The 19,645-nt window shown below is 43.0% G+C and overlaps 1 protein-coding gene across 1 annotated transcript in view; it reads left to right on the forward strand.

Moving 5' to 3' along the window:
* The window catches only part of Dock4 (dedicator of cytokinesis 4), a 387,862-nt gene that overhangs the window by 350,950 nt on the left and 17,267 nt on the right, over positions 1-19,645 (forward strand). The window contains exons 38-43 of the mRNA XM_032907671.1: positions 1,286-1,390; positions 5,938-6,079; positions 7,305-7,471; positions 10,169-10,255; positions 18,320-18,496; positions 19,223-19,306. Of these exons, the coding sequence (XP_032763562.1) occupies positions 1,286-1,390; positions 5,938-6,079; positions 7,305-7,471; positions 10,169-10,255; positions 18,320-18,496; positions 19,223-19,306 (762 nt within the window). The remainder of the gene's footprint in view (positions 1-1,285; positions 1,391-5,937; positions 6,080-7,304; positions 7,472-10,168; positions 10,256-18,319; positions 18,497-19,222; positions 19,307-19,645) is intronic.

Raw genomic sequence — 19,645 nt, forward strand, 5'->3', positions numbered from 1 at the left:
CTGTGCACCTTCAGAAATGTTCTAATTAAACCAAGTACCAGGTACTCAAGGCTCTTAATATTCTCTTTGCCTGAGTTATGCTTTTGTATCTCCTTGCTTTTAGATTCATACAAATCCTTATTCTTGGGAGTTACAAGCATTTATCGTGATGAATGTAGAGGTGCCACTATGTTTCTCTGTTCTTCATATTTAAATGATAATGATATTCTCCTCCACTCTTGAGGCTGGCATTGGATACATAACAGCATAAACCTTCAACAGCTTGCACAGTCCCCACCACAAATACCTTATTCCCCTGCTGGCAACTGACATTATACTTTTGCCCAAGTGTTTCGTGTCAGCAGGCCAATGATATTTCTCCTAGCTTGAAAACTCAAGGAGAAAAAGCTTAACTCCAGTTCATCATGCTGATGCTATATATATATATATATATATATATATATATATATATATATATATAAACATTGCTATTTAACTTCTCTTGGCATCCTGTCCCTGCAACAGAAGCGAGGTTACAGTGTTTACCAGTGAGAGCCCTTGGGTGCCATAGTCACTAAGATTTTTATAAACCCAACACATTACACTTCATATCAACTGCTCTTTGGGGTGCTGTTACTGGGGGAGGAGGAAGCCATCAAGTACAATATTAGTCTTTCCTGGAAACCCCAGGGATAACAATACCACAAAAGGGAAGCCATAAGCTTTGTTTGCTACCTAGTTTGAACATTGTCAAAGACATACTTAAAAGCTTTTAGCACAGACAGCACTTTGTGCTGCACACCTCCCTTGGCTCTGGTTGGTGATTTACCCCCATCCCGCCAGTATAAAGTTGAATGTTCTACATGTCCTGAATTACTATGTGTGGGGGGGAAAGCAAGTACACCTAGCATAAGAATTCTCCAGAAAGGCTTGGCTTCTAACTATCTGTGTTAACTGGGACTTGTCTATTATCTATGATGAAGTTTAAACATTTCCTTAATAGACCTGTAAAATCATCTCCTCTGATAGGAACACATAGTAAAACCCTTGATCCTTTCAAGGGTCAGTAAACTCTAGCCTGAGTCCCGGCAAGTTGAAAAGTACCAGGGAAACAAGGTAGTCTACAAAGGTTGAAGTACTCAGTATGTATTTACAATTTGGCTTGCTGGTCCTCTCTCCTGAAAGCATTAAAAAGGAATCAAGTCCTGTTCTGAATGAATTAAAATGTTTCACCTATGTACATTCTTGTATCAGTATGGCTGACATGTGGGATGGAATTCATAGACATTCCCCTATGCTTTCCCAGATGATGGAAGCCTCTTTGTATGACAAAATCATGGACCAGCAGCGTCTGGAACCTGAATTCTTCAGAGTTGGATTTTATGGGAAGAAGTTTCCATTTTTCTTAAGAGTAAGTTATACACTACTTGATTTGCTTTAATCCTTCCAGCTCAGATCCTGCAGTCAAGAAAACTAAGATATTAGTAACATTGTATCACAAGTAACGAGAAGGAGATGGCATATTTTGTCTTGAACAGTTTCTTAAAGCCAAAGAGTTTACCCGTTCCTGCATTTATGTTATGAAGTCTTCAGTGGCTATGTCTTCCCTTCGGTGGTGTTCACTGTTGTATTCAGTGTGCAGTGTCCATAGTTAGCATCCGAGAGTGTGGAGCAGAGCAATACAGGGCTTGCAGTTCCAGACTGTAGGAATTAACACATCAAGTCAAAATCCAACTCCAGAGCCATGGACAAAGTGTTGTCCTTTTTGATGACTTTATAAAAACATAAATATCACTCGGCAGAGACATCTGATTTATTGCTTCTATAAACTGTTTCTGCCAAAGGGTAGTTTCAAGACATTGTGAGGTAGTATAAAATACTTAGTATCGCCCCTCTCGTTTACACTGCCACACAGGATTTTATATGTGTGAGTGTTATTGGACCCAGCCATCTGAAACACCCTCCGCATATTAAAATGCTGGTTAAGAGAGTTCCTTTACTCACCAAGGGTGTGGAGAAGTGCTCTGCTTCCTGATAAAATCCACTTATTTATGAGTCTATTTATGAGCCAAGCGTGGCACCTCAGTCATGTAATATCAGCACGTGGGAAGCTGAGACAGGAGAATTGTCACAACTTTACTTTGGCCAGTAGTGAATTTCAGACCAGCCTGACCTTCAGAGTAAGACCTGTCTTGATTTAAAAAAAAAAAAAAAAAAAAAGGCCACTCATACATAGTATCATAGTACCTATAATCCCAGTACTTGAGACCCCGTCTGTCTGTCTGTCTGTCTCCCCACACACACACATACACACAGAGCAAATTGAGTCATTACAACTTTAAATCTCAATATAAAAATATTTGCATTGTGCTAAATCTTGCCATAACTGTAAACATAAATGAGAAAAGGCAAGGTGAGTCTACTCAGACATGGGAGAAGAGAAAGATGTCATTTATTGCTTAATCTTTAGCTTATGTGCCTTTTTGATAAGTTGAGAGACAGTCCGAATGGACCTCAAAATATCCAAAGACGTAAGTAAATATTTAGATCACACTTAAATGATGGCTCTAGTATGGCGGTTAGCACTGATCGTTAACTTGACAGGATCTGGACCCAGCTGGGAGGCAAGCATCCAGGCGTTCCTGTGAGCGATCATGTCAAATGGATTACCCTCAGGAATGCCCTGCATACAAAAGAGGAAACTACCTTAGCTGGAACATTCATCTCTCTCTAATTCCTGACTGCCTGGGACTAGCTGCTGACACCTTCACTTCCCCACCATGAGGGACTGTGCCCTAGAACTATGAGCTCAAGTAAACCCTCCCGCCCTGATGCTTGTCAAATAGCCTTTGTCAGGGTACTTTATCACACCATCAGGGAAAGGAACTCAGCAAGTTGTCATTGTCTTTTATCGATTGAAGTGACCGTGTACTTGAGTGACACATGGACATTATATAAAATCTGCATTGTACCCAGCATTGGCAGGTAGGCCTGTCTGAAGATGAAAGATCACTTTTAGATGAAAACAATAATGACAAATGCAGAGGATTTGCTAAATTTAAGACTACACCCAGTCCTGGCCGGTAGTCAGCATCCCTAGAAGAGCACAGGGGCCTGGGGCCTGGCTCTCAGTGGAGTGGTGTTCTTCTAGAGCAGTGAGCTACATGAGACTAGAAACTCCAACAGGGCAAAGTGTGACTTTGATGTAGGTGAGTCTCTTCGCTTGATACAAAGTTTTACAGTATGAAAAATGACATTTCCTTCCATATCATGTCAAGAATTGGCTAGTCCATTGTGAACTGAAGGTTTGGAGAACATAAAAGTTTTAGGAACCCAAAAAGCTTCTGGTTTCTTTAAACTGTAAGAAGAAAACAAAATAGTGTTTAGGTTGAAGGAAATAATATTGAATAATATTTAGGTTGACTGTAATAGTATTTTATAAATTATGTCATACATTGATAAATATCAGTATTGATGTGTTTAGCTCTGTACCAAACTGGTCATCTGATACCCTTTTTTATTATTTATGAGGAAGAGGCCCATGACAGTAATGTGCTGAAGGCACACTAGGCAGTCATGCCCTGACTAAAATCTGAGTTTAGTTACAAGCATACAGTGAGGCATCCCCCTATCTACTGTGCGTAATCACTGTAAGTGAAGGGGTCTATAGGACTAGAAGGATGGCTCAGCTTAACAGCACTTGCTGCTCTTCTAGAAGGACCTTAGTTGGGTTCCCAGCACCCATGTGAAGCAGGTCATAACTGCCCTTAGCACTGGCTCCAACACCCTCTTCTGATCTCTGCGGGCACCAATATAACATGTGGCATACATTCACAGATACACACATATACACATAACATTTCTTTAAGAATCAATCTTTAAAGGTAATATATTTATTAAAATCAGAAGAAGCTTAGAAGCACAAATTATAAAAGAAGTTTAGCAAACACCAAAACCACATTGACCAAACAGACCAAATTTTGTTTAATAAAGAATTTTAATAAATTGATGTGTCTACCATTGGTCTTGGAAAATAGCCTCTTTCTATGCAATTGTCATTTATTTCAAGATGAAAGAGAAGGGTTGCCCTCTCTTGGTTTCTAAGGAACACTGCAGGCTTCAGAATCACAAGGAGTGCCTCTCCTTGTCTTTTTTTTTTAACACCGAATTTAAAACAAATACCAAGATTTAATATGTCCACATGGGCATTTGTTATTTGATTAATCGGGATGCATTTAAAAATTCTAGTACATTGAAACAATTATATAATCTAAGTAGTTATTTTTCCCATAAATGGAAAGTGTTCACCCTCATAACTGGGCAGGTCTACATCTACATCATTAAAACAGAACTCTGCAAGCACTTATATGACCGTCCATATCTAAATGTTCATAGCAATACTGTTTATATCATCCAAAAAGTAGAAAAAAAACTGGAGGATCATCAGGTGATGGATGGACAGGCCAAATGTAATTTATCTACACAATGGATTGTTACCCAGCAACAAAAACAAAAGAAGTAGACACCCCTGCCACAAGCTCAAGAACTCACTGAGGCCAGGTGCCCAAGATATAGCTTTACTTGGTAAAAGATTTTCCCAGCTGACAGGAAGTCCTTGGTTCGATCCTCAGCACTGCTTAAACCAGGCATGATTGATGCATACCTGTAATCTCAGCTCACAGGAGATGGAGACGAGGAAAGCCAGGAGTTGGTGATAGAGCTGTGGGTGGGTGAACAGTTCTCGTTACTGTGCAGTCTCAGCTGTTAACTGGGCTCAACAGTTGTAAGTTATGGTCGTTTAGCTACCAAGGACTCTTGCTCATAGCTAACCAGCTATTGGGATACATTTTGAAAACGTTTGCAGCATTCTGTTCTAGCTCAAATAGTTCTTGGCATTCTTTCCCCTTTTAAGATTTATTTATTCTATGTATGTAAGTATGCTGTCCCTCTCTTTAGGTACACCTAAAAAGGGCATCAGACCCCATTACAGATGGTTGTGAGCCACCATGTGGTTGCTGGAAATTGAACTCAGGACCTCTGGAAGAGCAGTCGGTGCTCTTAACCAACCACTGAACCATCTCTCCAGCCCCACTCTTGGCATTTTTAAAAATATTTTATTCTATTTATGTGCTGGGATGAGGGGTGCCATGCTGCATGTATGGAGATCAGAGAACAATCTGCAGAAGTCAGTTCTCTCTTTCCATCATCCGTGTCTCAGATACTGAACTCAAGTCGTAAGGCTTGGCAAGCACTTTTACCCACAGAGCCAATTTTCTGGCCCTAACCTTCAGCATTCTTACCTGAATGAGAGAGTCTTGACCTCTAGAATAAGTCAATAGAATATAGTATAATATAGCAAAACAAAACAAGCCAACAATTAGCAAGGCTTTCAAACCCACTAAGAGGATTTCCAGCCCCAGCAAGCTGAGCTAAGCTCGGTATGGTATGGAGGATTCTGTGCCTTTGGCCCTTCTATCCTTCTGAAGGCTAGACTAGAGATGGATGGCCGTCTGCCTGTCCTCTCTCAGTGGGAGTATAAAGCTGCTCTCAGAGCCTTTTAGAATAAAATACAGCAAGGTGGATTTTTAGTTACTGCAAATCTTTGTGTCCTTAGAAATTGGAAATTCATGTGTGTGAGTATGACATGCATCTTAGAAAAGTCATCTCCAACACCTGTCCATCAACGTTTTAAGACTCTGCTTGGATCTTGTCCTTGATGCTCACCATCAGTCCCTGTGCAACTGAATCTGGGATTCAGAGCATACTATTGGGTCTGGTGGGAATCAATAACAAACAAATGAGGCCTTTGCCCTTCGCCCAGCATGTTTAATTCATGTGCTTATTTTATCATTGTGACAGTGTCATTACATGGGGCCGATGGTCAGTTATCACCACAGTCATGGGTTTTTATTCTCTTTGTCATATAATCCTAACTTCTTTTTTTGGTTGCACCCCCAGAATAAGGAGTTTGTATGTCGAGGGCATGACTACGAAAGACTGGAGGCTTTCCAACAGCGAATGCTGAACGAGTTCCCCCATGCCATCGCCATGCAGCACGCCAACCAGCCTGATGAGACCATCTTCCAGGCGGAAGCTCAGTGTATCCATTCCTGATGGTCCCCGGTTGGGTGGTACCTGCTGTTAGCTGCAGGACATTGTCCTGGGAAGTGTTACAGCCACTGCTCCCTTTTCAGTGGCCCCTCTCTTAGACTTCCTAGACCTGGCTGTCCTGGTTTTAGCTTGGTGCCTTCTGAACAGAATGTAACTGTTACAACTGTTATCACAGAGTCAGTTGGAAGGAAATGCCATAAACATCTGGTAAGGAACTTTCTCCCTTTTGATTGCCACTCCTGCAAATCGACACTTCTGAAGCTCTCTCTTACTGGATTTCCTATAGGACACGTTTTCTCTGACTTCTTACGGAAACTGCTTCAGTTCAAGGAAGTGGTAGCATTGCGTTCATGATGGCACATCCTCCATCCCCACCCCCCTACTTTAATTATGGAGTAAGGGAAGGAAGAAAAAGAGGTGTTTCCAGTATTCTGGGAGGGAGTCTCAGCTATGACATTCTGGACTGACTCACAGCATACAATTCACATGGAAACACATCTCAACACAAAACAAACAATTAAAATGGAAACCTGTAGGCTTTAGACACAAAGGTAGTTCACCCATCAGTTCTTCCTAAATCTATCTGAAACCAGTGGTTTTAAAGAAAAACAGGTAAACTCCCAGCGGCTATTATGGATATATTTTCAAAGCAGAGCCTAAATGTAAGAGAAATTAAATTGAAACTATTTGCTCTATTTCTCTGGGGAGGAAGTAACTATATAAAGAAAATAGTATTTAAAGTGGGAAGTACAACTAACCACTCGGCTTCTCCATACCTGGCTTTGGAGAATGGGTACCACACTTTAGAAGACTGAGGTCACAGCAACACTTGGCAGGTACAGCTCCTTGTCAGTGTTCTGGTGCCTGCTTTTGGCCCCATATTATTCTAAATGAATTTTAGGAGCCATGAAGAGACAAATGAAAGTGTCTCATGTACAAGAGGTAGATCATTCTGATTCTGAAAACCCAAGCCCAGCTGTCCCAACCCATCCCACTAATGCAAGCTGTAAATTCACAGGTTACAGAAACCCAGGCATATGTCCTGTCAGAATCAAACCCCTAGGACTAGGTCAAGGCCTGAAATTGAAGGCATGCTTAGACATGTGTTATTCATAGCTTCTGGGCAATTTGTAAATGACTTCAGCTGGAATTGAACCACCAGACTGCCTTGCCATTTGACAAGCCAGGTTCCCTCCTTGACTCTTTAATCTCAGATTTACAGATATATGCTGTGACTCCCATTCCAGAGAGCCAGGAGGTATTGCAGAGAGAAGGGGTTCCAGACAACATCAAAAGCTTCTATAAAGTGAATCACATCTGGAAGTTCCGCTATGACAGACCGTTCCACAAAGGCACAAAAGACAAGGAGAACGAGTTCAAGGTACCCTACAGTTTCTGACACATGCTGCCTCCTCAAATGCTTTCTACCTTAGTAAATAGTAACTGAGAATAATGCCATGTGACTGGAACAAAGGTTCTAGAATTCTTTTATCCTAGTAGCTTCCCAACTCTGCAGTATTTCTAAGTGATGGGGAACATTTTCTAAGCAAGAAGATCTTTGGTCCCCCAGTTCAGAAAGTCTGAGTAGATCTGCAAGGAGTTCCTGAAATCAATTTCCCTGTGGCAGATCCAGTACCAGTGGTGCTTAGACCAACCCTTAAACTCAGGTTTGAACTCAGTCCTGGTGTCCACTCCTGGTGAGCCATTGTGAGAATAGTCAGTGTTTTCTAACATCAAGGATGTACAGAGTAAAGAGAAACCAAGGAATAGGCCAGGGAGAGCTGAAAAGAGGCCATGTGGGCACACTGTTGCTACAGTGGAGATGCTCTGTTCTGTCCTTTGCTCTGGTCTCCATTATGAAAGTGTGATTAGGATTCTGAGATGGGGACCAGAGTGCATGCTAACCCTGGCATCTGCATGTACCAGGCTGTCTGCCCTCACCAGCTCCAATGTGCCTTGCTAGTTTAGCATGTTCCCAGTCAGACAGTTCTCACAGCCCCCACTGGGGAAAGGATATCTGAATATCTATTCAGAAATCACTTCTGACCATCCCTTTCCTTGAAAACCATGATATGGGAAGACTAAACCCCAGTCACTTGGCATTCAAACCTGAACAAAATTGCAAAATGAGCTTATTCCCCCTGGGAGTGTTGCTCTTAGAACAAATACTCAAGCCATGAGTCTCCTACACTATCAGTCTTATGTAATGCTGACCCACCCATGCTTGCCCAGTGGTTTCCCAGTGCTGCCAGGGGTTACTGCAGACAAGGAGCAGAGGGGTAGTTTTGCAGAGTTCCAAGAGGACTGAATTTTAAAAATGGGCCTTTGTGGTAGATTTGATGTGCATTTACTGTGGCTCTCTTCAGAAATCTAATCACAAACTGCTCTAATGATATATATATATATATATATATATATATATATATATATATATATATATATATATATAACACACACACACACGTACATCAGAGAGAGACTAGACAGCTGTACCAGCAGCCTGTCCCTCTGGCCTCTTCTCTGGGCATTTCTCCTGCCTGTGGATTGCACACTAAAGAAACCATTGTGAAACAACACTGAGATATTACTGAAAAGATCCACAATCATTTTCTAGTCCTTTCTGCATATTTCTAATTCTTGTTTCCTCTTGCCAGGCCAACTAAAGCTCTGATTGGTTATGAGATAGTCCTTTCTACTTGCAGGCTCCCAGTCCTCAGACCTGGATGCACGAGAGCCATGCAGTTGACGTGCTCAGTCTCACATGCCCATGACCTTAGTTCCAGCCTTAGTGCTGGAACCCATGTCTTCCAGTGCCCTTCCTATTGCTTTTTCTACTGTACCGTATTTCTTCCTGGCCAACAAGTTAATGATACAGCTACCTAACCAGGGTGGGTAAGGTTAAATTAGGCTCCCCTTCCCTAGAATCTGACTCCAAACTGTGCCCCATCATCCCCTCTCCACTTCTTGGTTCGCCTACCCATCCCCCATGTTGGCTGGAGCAGCACCCGCCCTCTCTCTATTGGTTGCCATACCCTCTCACAAGCAGCTCCAAGTCTGTGTAGGCAGCCTCCTGCCTGACAGCGGCCCCCACTCTCCTCCCGGTGAACTCTTCACCCTGTAAAATCCATCTGACTTGTCTACTGGTCCCCCACGGTGTCATGAGTACCTGCATCCGATGCACACCGTGAGCATCTCTTTCACCCTTCTGAGCTCTTGTCAGCCTGCCTCCCTGGCATCATCAGAACCTCTCGAGCTCGTACCACATGGATTCTTCTGCAGTCATCTCCACAGCTCTTCCCTGGTCACCTTCTCTTTAACCCCTCTGTAGTTGGAATAAATGGCACGATTGCAGGAATCTTGTCAAGTTGCTGCTACTGTTAGCACACTGTTAGCATAACAGTGGTGAAATACAAATTCCGAAATGGGTTAATAAAGGAAAAGTCTGGCCATGAGCAGAGGCATGTGTTTCATGTGTGTCCTGAAGGAGCTGGTTCCTGGTCAGATGGAGTACGACGCAAAGCACACAGATGCCCCTGAGTTACAGCAGTTTAGCTCATCACCACAAGTGTGGCTCTGTACATAGGACGATGGAGAGGAAATGAGGCCCTGGGTGTGGGGGTCAGTGCCAGCCCTTCTGGTAATTAGAATGTGGCTTTGAGGGGGTCAAGAGTCCTTCTAAAACTTAAAGATTCACCTCAAAATAGAAGGTTCAAGCCTTGTGTTTCTAAAGTCCTCTCTCCCTTTAGGTTACTGTTACTCTAATCTTATCTTGTAGCTCATACAGTTGCCCCTTCTAGGCTTAATCTCAGAGAGTGAAGGGGTTAAAGTCACATTTTGGGGACACCATGGAGAAGCTTGCTGCTGTGTCTGGCCCTTGCTTTCTGAAGCCAGTGCTCATTTGCTCTGCACAGATGAAAGGGTTAGGCAGTGTGCAGAATTACTAACTGGATTGTTTCTCGAGTGTTCCAGGAGGGCCAAAGAAAGGCTACAGGAAATAAGCAACACCTGCTCAGACTCATCACCACTCAGGGCCTAGAGAGAAGGACAGCGTAGAAACTGACTCTGTGTTGTTTTGCAGAGTCTCTGGGTGGAAAGAACATCGCTGTACTTGGTGCAGAGCTTGCCTGGCATCTCCCGCTGGTTCGAAGTGGAAAAGCGTGAAGTGGTAAGGAGTGTAGCACCTTTCCAACAGTCATCCATGCCGGGGCTCACTGAGCTCCGGGTCACCGAGCCCACCTCTACTTGCTTGTACTCTTTCACTTCCTGGGTTCTTACCGCATTATCTAAGGTATTGAATGAAGGTAAGTGTTAATGTCCTGCTTGAACCAACCAGAAAAATTCTTTAAAGCAATTATGGTTACAGCATGTAAAAACAGCATATTGGAGTTCTGGAGTGACAACCAGCATGCCACCTCTCCTAACTGTGCTGGGTCTGTGGTCTTCGTTGCTTACCATGGGCCAAGAAGGCAGCCTGCTTTCTTGTGCAGTCATCGTGCCAGAGTTATGACATGGGTATTCCAAACCCAGCTCTGTCGCTCTTTGAGCCTTCTTTTTCTCAGTGGCAAAATGAGGCCCTTTCCTATAAGGCTTATGTAAAATCTGTCCCTGTGGAACCTGGGCTGTTTTGGTCTGTGGTGAGAGGAACAGTGAGAGAAGCCGAGCCGGCCTGGATGGAGTTTCAGGAGAAGAGGCCATTATAGAATCTGATAAACTCAGCTCTCAGGATTCTCTGGTTGCCAGGCACCTCCACAGCCTCCATTCCAAATGAAGAGAAATGGGATGGAGTAGCTGACTGTACCAAGGCTGGTGCTACACCCTGGTGTCTGTCTCTACTGCATTTCAGATGACAGCCATAGTATCCCAGCCTCCCAGGATCTATCTTTTCCTTCTCCTTTTGCACATCCATATGGCTCTGAGTCTGGCCATTGGACTCTGTTTGAAATGAAATGCATCAATTGTCAATCTATGATGCAAGCAATACTTTAGTTAAGCAGCAGCTTACTTTGTTGATAAGAAAAGTAGCTCTCCAGAATGGCTTCTCCTAAGACAAGATTATCATGTTCATAGCTAAGGGTTAATGCGTTTTTCATTTTACAATGCCAAAATATTAATGTGGCTCCCTAAGGAAGCTAAACCAATTAGTGAAATTATGTTAGTCCAGTTATATCTGTGTGCAATCTAAGTCATGGGTCCCCCAATGCTGGTTGCTGGTATAGCATACCTTTCATGGATGAGGGGGAGGCTGCCAAACACCGTGCTCAGAGAAGTCTTATTATTATGCTTCCTACAGAATGGCAAAAGCTCAACCCACAGCAGCGTTCTTAGTCACCCACACCACATTAATGATTCAGAGAGTCTTTTCAGATCCATACAGCCCAGAACGTTAAATCCTATAAAGATTCACCAATGGTCCTCACCCAGGAAACCACACACACACACACACACACACACACACACACACACACACACACACACACACCACTCATGAAAAATAGCGTGCTGATAATGATAAAGGGAGAAATACTAAACACAGCCTTTCAAACATCAGCTGCCTGCTTTCTTGGAATATGTAATCTTATGTTCTAACAGAACAAGTCAAGCTGGGCTACTGCATTCCCTGAGTGCAGCCCACTCTTAGCAGCCTCCGTGTGGTTCTCTTGTCCCTGCTACCTGGACCGATCCATGATCTGTTAGAGTTGTTGGCTTGCTGGCTTGGTTCTTGGTTTTTGGTGTATAGTGACTTCAAGAATGTAGTAGGTGCTCAATAAATATAGAAAAAAAGAATTGAAATTTCTTATCCGTGATGCTAGAATCTGCAGGTGAATGGAATGGCTTCAAAGTTCACTTGATCAGAGAATTCATGGTCAAGGAAGCCCATTGACACCTTCTCCCCAGGGCGTGTAGAGCACAAGGAACAGTAACCAACAGGGAGGAAGCAGGCAGCTTAGGTCTAACTTGGACTTCTCTTCGCCTTGCAGGGTGTGTGGTGTCTTTAGCAGTAGGATCTGATCAGCTAGTTCTGATGGGCAACCTAGAAGAATGGCGAAAACCTGTTATTGTCTCGCAGGTCTGCAGAACCTTTTTGACCAACAGGAGTTGTCTCATACCTGACACTAGGGGTTTGTTGAGCGACTCTCAGCCTGGGGCAGCAGCAGTATCCAAAGATTTTGGATAGGATCCTTTGAGCTCTTCCTTCACTTCTGTTTTACATTGGCTTAAGAAGTAGTGCAGGTCTATGAATGGCTGCACAGCTTTCCCATACATCTTAGTGCTGTCTTCCCACTCTCATCTTCTGTCACCCACGCCCATCCCCGCTGAAACTTTCCACTCTCACAATCCCCCACCTGTATAGCCATATCTTTGTGTTGCTTTCCCTACTCCCTTAGGCCATTTCCCCACCCCATAGCTCTTTTCTTACATCATCGATTCTGCAGGTACTCCAGGTTAATCACACAGATCTGAAGGTCTGAAGGCTAGACTGCACGTGTGCGAGAGCATGCAGTGTTTATCTCAATGAGCTTCGGTGTAATCTTTCCCTAGTTCCATCCCTTCGCCTGCAGACTTCCCAATGGTGCATTTCTCTACAGGTGAAGTCCATGCACTGTGTATGTGGACACATTTTCATTACCCACTGCTCGGTGGATGGCCAGCAAGGCTGATCCCACTTCTTAGCTATTACAGACAGAGCATCAGTGAGCATGGTTGAGCAAGTTTCTCTGGAGTAAGATGTAGCATCCATTGGGCGTTTGGTCAGTAGTGGGTCATATGGCACCTCTGTCTCTAGGTTTTTTGAGGAACCGCCACACTGATTTCCACAGTGGCTGCACCAGTTTACGCACCCCAGCAGTGAATAAGGGTGAATAAGGCTTCCTCTTTCCACACATCCTAACCACTGTTTGTTCCTTATGATAGCCGTTCTGATTCTGCTGAGATGGAATCTCAGGGTGGATTTGATGCCCCATCCACAAGGAGGAATTCATGTCCAGCACAGTCATGCCTGAGGAGGTTTTAGGCCTTAGAGCCGAACTTATTCCTGTTTAGCTAAACTGTCATATTGCCAGGCTGCCTTCTAGATGTCTAAGGTTATATCCATGTATAAGTGCTACTTCTAGCCATAGTCAGAGAAGTCTGACTGCAATAAACTGCTGAATGCAGAGACCCAGGGCCATGCAAGGCGCTGGCTCTAAGTAGCACCTGGACTCTCAGCCCTAACCCTAACCCCTCTAAGGCTCAAGGACCACTGCAGGGGAATGTGAGATGGGGAGAAGGGCTGCGGAATGCTGTCTGCGGGTCCTGGCACAGCCAATGTACTTGCGAACTGTGGCTTCCTGTAATAAACCTACACAAGACTGGGTCTCTCAACATTCTGCCATAGATCAGGAATGGGTTTATGGAGCCCTACCCCTCCCTGCTGAACTAGTAATGGATTCTTGGGAAGGGATAGTCATTCTTCATTTGAGTGCCCACTGAGGAGCGCACTAGGCCCCAGTGGATGACTCCAAACCCATGGTCACACAGATGATCCCGGTTAAACTCAGAGGGTCTCAAAATAATAATAATAATAATAATAATAATAATAATAATAATAACAACAACAACAATAACAACAAAACCAACAAAAAAAGAAAAAAATGTGGGCAGGGTACTCAAAAGCAGCATGGAATGATAGGGGTGTGAGGGAGATTAGAAAGGCTTCTGTTTGTAGTCATCAAAATACACATTATATATGTATAAAATTGTCAAACAAACTCAATAGAAAATATACATATGTATTTCCCTACTCAGAATCTTGGGAGTCTCTTCCAGCCCTGCCAACAGCGCCATCTAGTGCTTCACTGCTGCCCTAGCCTCCTGGTTTAGCCTGTAGTGTAGGAAGCCTCCTCCTGCTTCATACACCCAGGACGTGGGAGCCAGTTACCCTTTGCAACTTAGTTTTGTATCACACAAAACAAATAGAGGAAATGTATGGCAATCCTAACTTGTCATGTAGCAGCTTTCTCGAAAAGGAACCCAGTTTGCACTTCTCACCACTTATCACACCAGATCATTTTGTAATAAATGTGGTATCATACAGTGTCATCCATAACTGCCTCATTGTGTGTATTTATAAGCAACCAGATCATTATTATCTATAAAGGAATCACAACAATGTGGTGACTGTAAAATTTCTAGTGCTCCCCTTAGGCCTCACCAAGAGCCTGGTTTCCTTTTTGCTTCCTTCGATTCTAGCCGTTCATTTCAGTTCTTTGCAGTGTCGCCTGGAGGCTTTTAGTCTGGATTTTCCCCCTTGCATTTTTTTTTGAAATATTTTTTTGTTGTTGTTGTTGAAAAACCACAGTGGTTTGCCCTGAAATGTTTTCTTAAGTCTTGATCCAAGTGGGGTCATATAACATATTTCTCTGTGGCCTATATTTCCTGTAAGTTGAGAGTTAAGCCTCAAGGCATAGGAAGGTTTTGCTGGTGCAAGACTACTTCACAGGTTTTTTTATGCCTCCCTCTTACTTTCTTCTGCTCCCCCCTCCTCTTGTGATGTTAGCGAGAATAATTGACAATCGGCTATTGGTTGTCACTGCCCAGACCTATTGATCTTTTAGGGATTGAGATACTGATATTTGAGGACCTGTAAGGTAGTTCAGTAGGTAAAGGTGCTTGCCACTAAGCCTGAAAACCCGAGTTCAGTCCCGAGGGCCCACATGCTAGACGGAAAGAACCAACTCTCTCAAGTTGTTCTCTGATCTCCATGTGCACAGCATGCCATGCATGTATGCATGCAGACACACACACACACACACACACACACACACACGATAAATGAATGAATGCATTTGATTTTTTATCATTTGTCTTTACTTATTCATTGCAATATTTCTATAAAATATCAAATGCCTTATTACCATGATATATAGGAAAGGAACTGAAATGTTCTTTTCAAATGAGTTCGTCCTGGCACCCCGAGGGTCTAACGGGAGGCTGCTTGGAATTTGTTTGGTTTGGGTTTTATTATTATTACCAGAGCCTGGATTTAAGTGTTTGTTTTGTGTTACTCCATAGCAGCTATGGTTATTAAATTATTCCTCTTAATTTTAGTATTTATTTTCAATTGCTTCATGACTGCCTTGGGCTCCTGTTCAGTAGCCTCTTGTACCCTCCTGACTTACCTACAAAGACGTTCCTTTTGCGCCAGTCAGACATGACTCCATGATCCTTCCTAGTGTCAAGCTTTATTAATAGTTTAATGTGGTCCAGGTGCTCTGGCCAAGAGGAATTTCTGAGACCAAAGCACCCTCTGCCATCTTTCTGTCTCACAGCAATGGTAACAACTTAGAACCACACACGGAAGCTATAAATGGGGTTCACAGGGCTCCCCGGTTTTAAGTGTACAGTAAAAGACACTGCAGACCTGGAAACCTCTCAGGGACACTGTCTTACCTCCTTAAGAAGTCCTGCTACTGAGTTCCTACTGCGGGGCTCCGTAGATTATGTCTTCCTCCGGGCACTTACTCTTAATGCATTTACATGAAGAATTGGTCAGCTGGGACAAGTGACCTGGCCCCCAGTTTTCTTTTCACCTCCCCAAAGGCACTTCTCCAGGAAGAGGAGTGGGTGGGCCCCAGGCAGCAGCTTAGTGTCCTCCTCTTTGCTTTCTCACCTGACAAGGAGAAGTGGCAGCGTAGATATCATTTCTTGTTTCTACTGAATGCTGGTGAAGGTTTGCTGCCTGATTTTTATTTACTCATTCTTTTGTGGATAGTCCATTCCTTCCCGGTGTTCAGTTTTCACCAACATTGTGAATTATTTATACTTTGTCTCAAATACATATTGGAAATCCTCTCTGAAGCTCATGTATTCCACACACGTTTTTTGTATCTTATGGGATGTTCACAAAATTATTGAATTACTACTATTTGAGTTTGTAAAAGTGAAGATGGATTTTTTTTTATTTTATTATAGTACAAACAACTCATAAAAAATTTTGTAATCCCCTTTGAGTGCAGAGAAGCAGGGCTGATTGTTTGTAGCTGTTGAGTAATTGATCTCTCCAAGTCCTTCCTCCTGTGAACTTCCTCCTTTCAAACACGGCTCTTCCCCACCTGCAGCCCCTAAGTGGCAATTCTCAACTTTTGGGTCACGACCCTGTGGGAGTTGACTAAGACCATCAGAAAACACATGCATTTACATGATGGCTCATAACAGTAGCAAAATTGCAGTTGTGAGGTAGCAATGATGGTCACCACCTCATGGTGGGAGATCACCACATCGCTAGGAGCTGCATTAAAGGGTCACAGAATTCGGAAGGGTGGAAGCCTCTGCCCTGGAGCCAGCATCTGTCCTGTGTTCTGAAGACACTAATTAACTTACAGTGATTTACACTCGGACCCTCCTTTATGCTTTGGCTGTGCACATATAAAACCAAGGTTGAATATCACAAATGGTTTGAAGTATCCATCACTGCTAGAGCATCGCAGCGGCTTCTTACGTACCCTCCAGATTACAGGGGTGGTTCCCTGCCTTTTCTCTCCAGGTCGCCTGATGTTTGTGGTGTGCATTTCCTAGATTAGCTTCCATCTGTTTGCGCTTTTCTAAACCAGTCCCTTAGTTTCGCTCCACTGTGTGCACTCTGCTAAGACTGGGGCATTTTTTCCAATTTACTAAGTATGACAAGAAAGCATCCCATTACTACACATTATTCCACTTTTTAAACAGACTACAATATATTATTTATTCTCTTGTTGATAAATGATGGTTTAAGGGAACAGTTACAAACACTTTTGTTCATGGTCCTAGCTGTGTGTGTACATACATGTGCAGCTCTGGTGTGCTTGTGTTTTTTCAGATATACACTTACGAATAGGAGTTTTGGACCATGAGATAGATAAAGCTATAGATATCGTATATAGTTTGCATAGGCACGTAGGTGATAGATACTGCCACTGTTTCCCAAAGCCAACGAGGCTGTTCGAGCTCCCAACAGCAGACAGGGGGCTCTGGTGCTCACAGGAACACTCTCACTTGCTATCTGTCACCATATTTATTTTTGCCACGGTGGGGGGTGTTTTACAGTATTTATTGTATGGTACTATTGTTCGTGTTTCCTCACATATAAGGCTCAGTACCTTTGCAGGTATTTACTGCTTATTTAATTGCCATTTCAGTCTTCTGCCCAGTTTTCCTTGTGTTGTTTGCCATTTTGTTTGAAAACTGGTTTCAAAGTCTTATACATTCTGCAAATGGGTTCTTTGCTGATTATGCATACTGAAATTATTTTGTCACGTGTTCTGGCTTCCCCTCCCTTTATATTATCCTTGATTAATATTTATTCTTAATTTTCATGCACTTGAGTTACTCTATGATTTTTCAGTGTTACTTTAAGATGGCCTGAGTGGGCTTTTATTCTAATTTGATTCTCTGACTGAAAGAACAAGTGCTTAAGTGTGCTTCCCGTAAGCACAAATTGCTTCATCTCTAAGAGTTTGGCAGACCTTCTCTTCAGAGAGAATGTCAGTGGCATTAACAGTACAATGCCATATACTGGAGAAAACACTTGGATCATAGACACGATTAGGTCCCCTGTACCAACCCAGCAAGTCATTGTGATTCTGTTTGGCTCTGCACCAAGAAATAGATCCTGGAATGTATGTGATTATCTTGTTTTCTGTAACTCCCAACTGTGTGCCATCCTGTGCCACCATATGGTGCTATTATAAATGCATATGGGGTCTGTATGGGCATATGTCCCCTCTCTCCAATGAGGCTGAAAGCTCTTTGACACCAGAAGATCTGCTAATGTATCTCTGAATCTCCCATGTTGCTTTGTTATAGAATAGACAGTTCCTTATTACCCAAGCCACACTCCACTGATGATACAGTTATCTGCTAGAAGAGATACTGATGAGAACTACTAAGAACTATAGATGAGGGCTGGAGAGATGGCTCAGCCAGTTAAGAGCACTAACTGCTCTTCCAGAGGTCCTGAGTTCAATTCCCAGCAACCACATGGTGGCTCACAACCCTCTGTAATAGGATCTAATGTCCTCTTCCAGTGTGTCTGAAGACAGCTACAGTGTACTCATATATAATAAATAAAACATTAAAAAAAAGAACCATAGATGATTCAGAAGGTGGATAATCTGCTTTGTCTGTCTTGTTCCCCTGCACCCCCCCCCTCTCTGCATCTTTGGTTTTGAATGCCATGAAAGTCAGTAGATATATATACTAATTTGCTTTTCAGGTAGAAATGAGTCCTCTGGAAAATGCCATTGAAGTATTAGAAAATAAGAACCAGCAGCTGAAGACCCTGATCAGCCAGTGTCAGACCAGGCAGATGCAGAATATCAACCCCTTGACCATGTGCCTCAATGGAGTCATAGATGCAGCAGTGAATGGTGGGGTTTCCAGGTACCAAGAGGTGAGGACCAAGGATTACTGGGCAGGATCTTGTCCGTGGAGGTGCCTTTGGGTATTATGAGTCTTCTTGTGCAAATGTGGGCCCATTATCAGTGACAGATGGGTGCAGTAGGCCCAAATGCAGTCATTTATAAAGCAGGACAAATGTGTAGCCAGCCATTGGTGCAGCCCATATATTTCGTCTTCATGGTGAGATACTTTGAGTGTGTTTGTGTTGGGGTCAGGAGATCAGGACTACTTAACAAACATTTACCTGAAGTAATTTGACTGGTCAAAGAAGTTTGTGGGAGTGGTCTTGTGTGGGTTGGTTGGTTGGTTGGTTGGTTGGTTGGTGACCCTTAAGTCTTTTCATCTGTTTTTTTATAATATGCCAGAAGACAATTTTAGAAACATTCAATCTTAAGACAATTTATTTTAGAATATAATGTCTATAGTTTATTGACTGGGCTTGCTCTTTATTTTATAAGAGATGCTCTGACTTTCCGAATGTTGCCTGTGACCAGCTGCCCAGAGTTAGGAATCACTCCATCTGTCCCTAAACATGTTTCATAATCATGCCATTTCTCTAAATATGCCAAGCCTTAAAAATAAATAGTAATAAGTGTGCCGTTCACTTCCATGGTACTCTCCCAGGGTAGTTTGAGACTTCCATGGCAACTCTCCCAGAATAGTCTGACACTTCATGGTAACTCTCCCAGGGTAGTCTGACTGTCCTTTCTCTTCCTAGGCGTTCTTTGTCAAAGACTATATTTTAAGTCATCCTGAAGACGGGGAGAAGATTGCACGGTTAAGAGAGCTGATGCTTGAGCAGGTAGGACAGTGGAAACAACCATCTTATCGTGCCTAACTATGCATCCTCACCAAATACCCACTTACAGGTGTTGTTTGCATGAACAGCCTAACTGAAGTGGGAGTCAAACTGTCAGATTCACCTGTCATGTAGCCCAACTGGCTAATTGCTTCCCACTTGAACCCAAGAGCAAACCTAGCAAATTGTTCCCTAGAAGTAGCAATTCACATAGTTTCTTTGAATGTCCCTCCCTAAGACTTGCTCTGTAGACCTGTTGCTGACCTGTCACTCAATAAATATGATTGTTACATAAGTATCATAGTAAAGAGTAGACATCAGTAGAATTTTCTCTGTGGCAGT

This window comes from Rattus rattus, chromosome 7 (genome assembly GCF_011064425.1).
Source record: "Rattus rattus isolate New Zealand chromosome 7, Rrattus_CSIRO_v1, whole genome shotgun sequence".
In the NCBI taxonomy this organism is placed as follows: domain Eukaryota; kingdom Metazoa; phylum Chordata; class Mammalia; order Rodentia; family Muridae; genus Rattus; species Rattus rattus.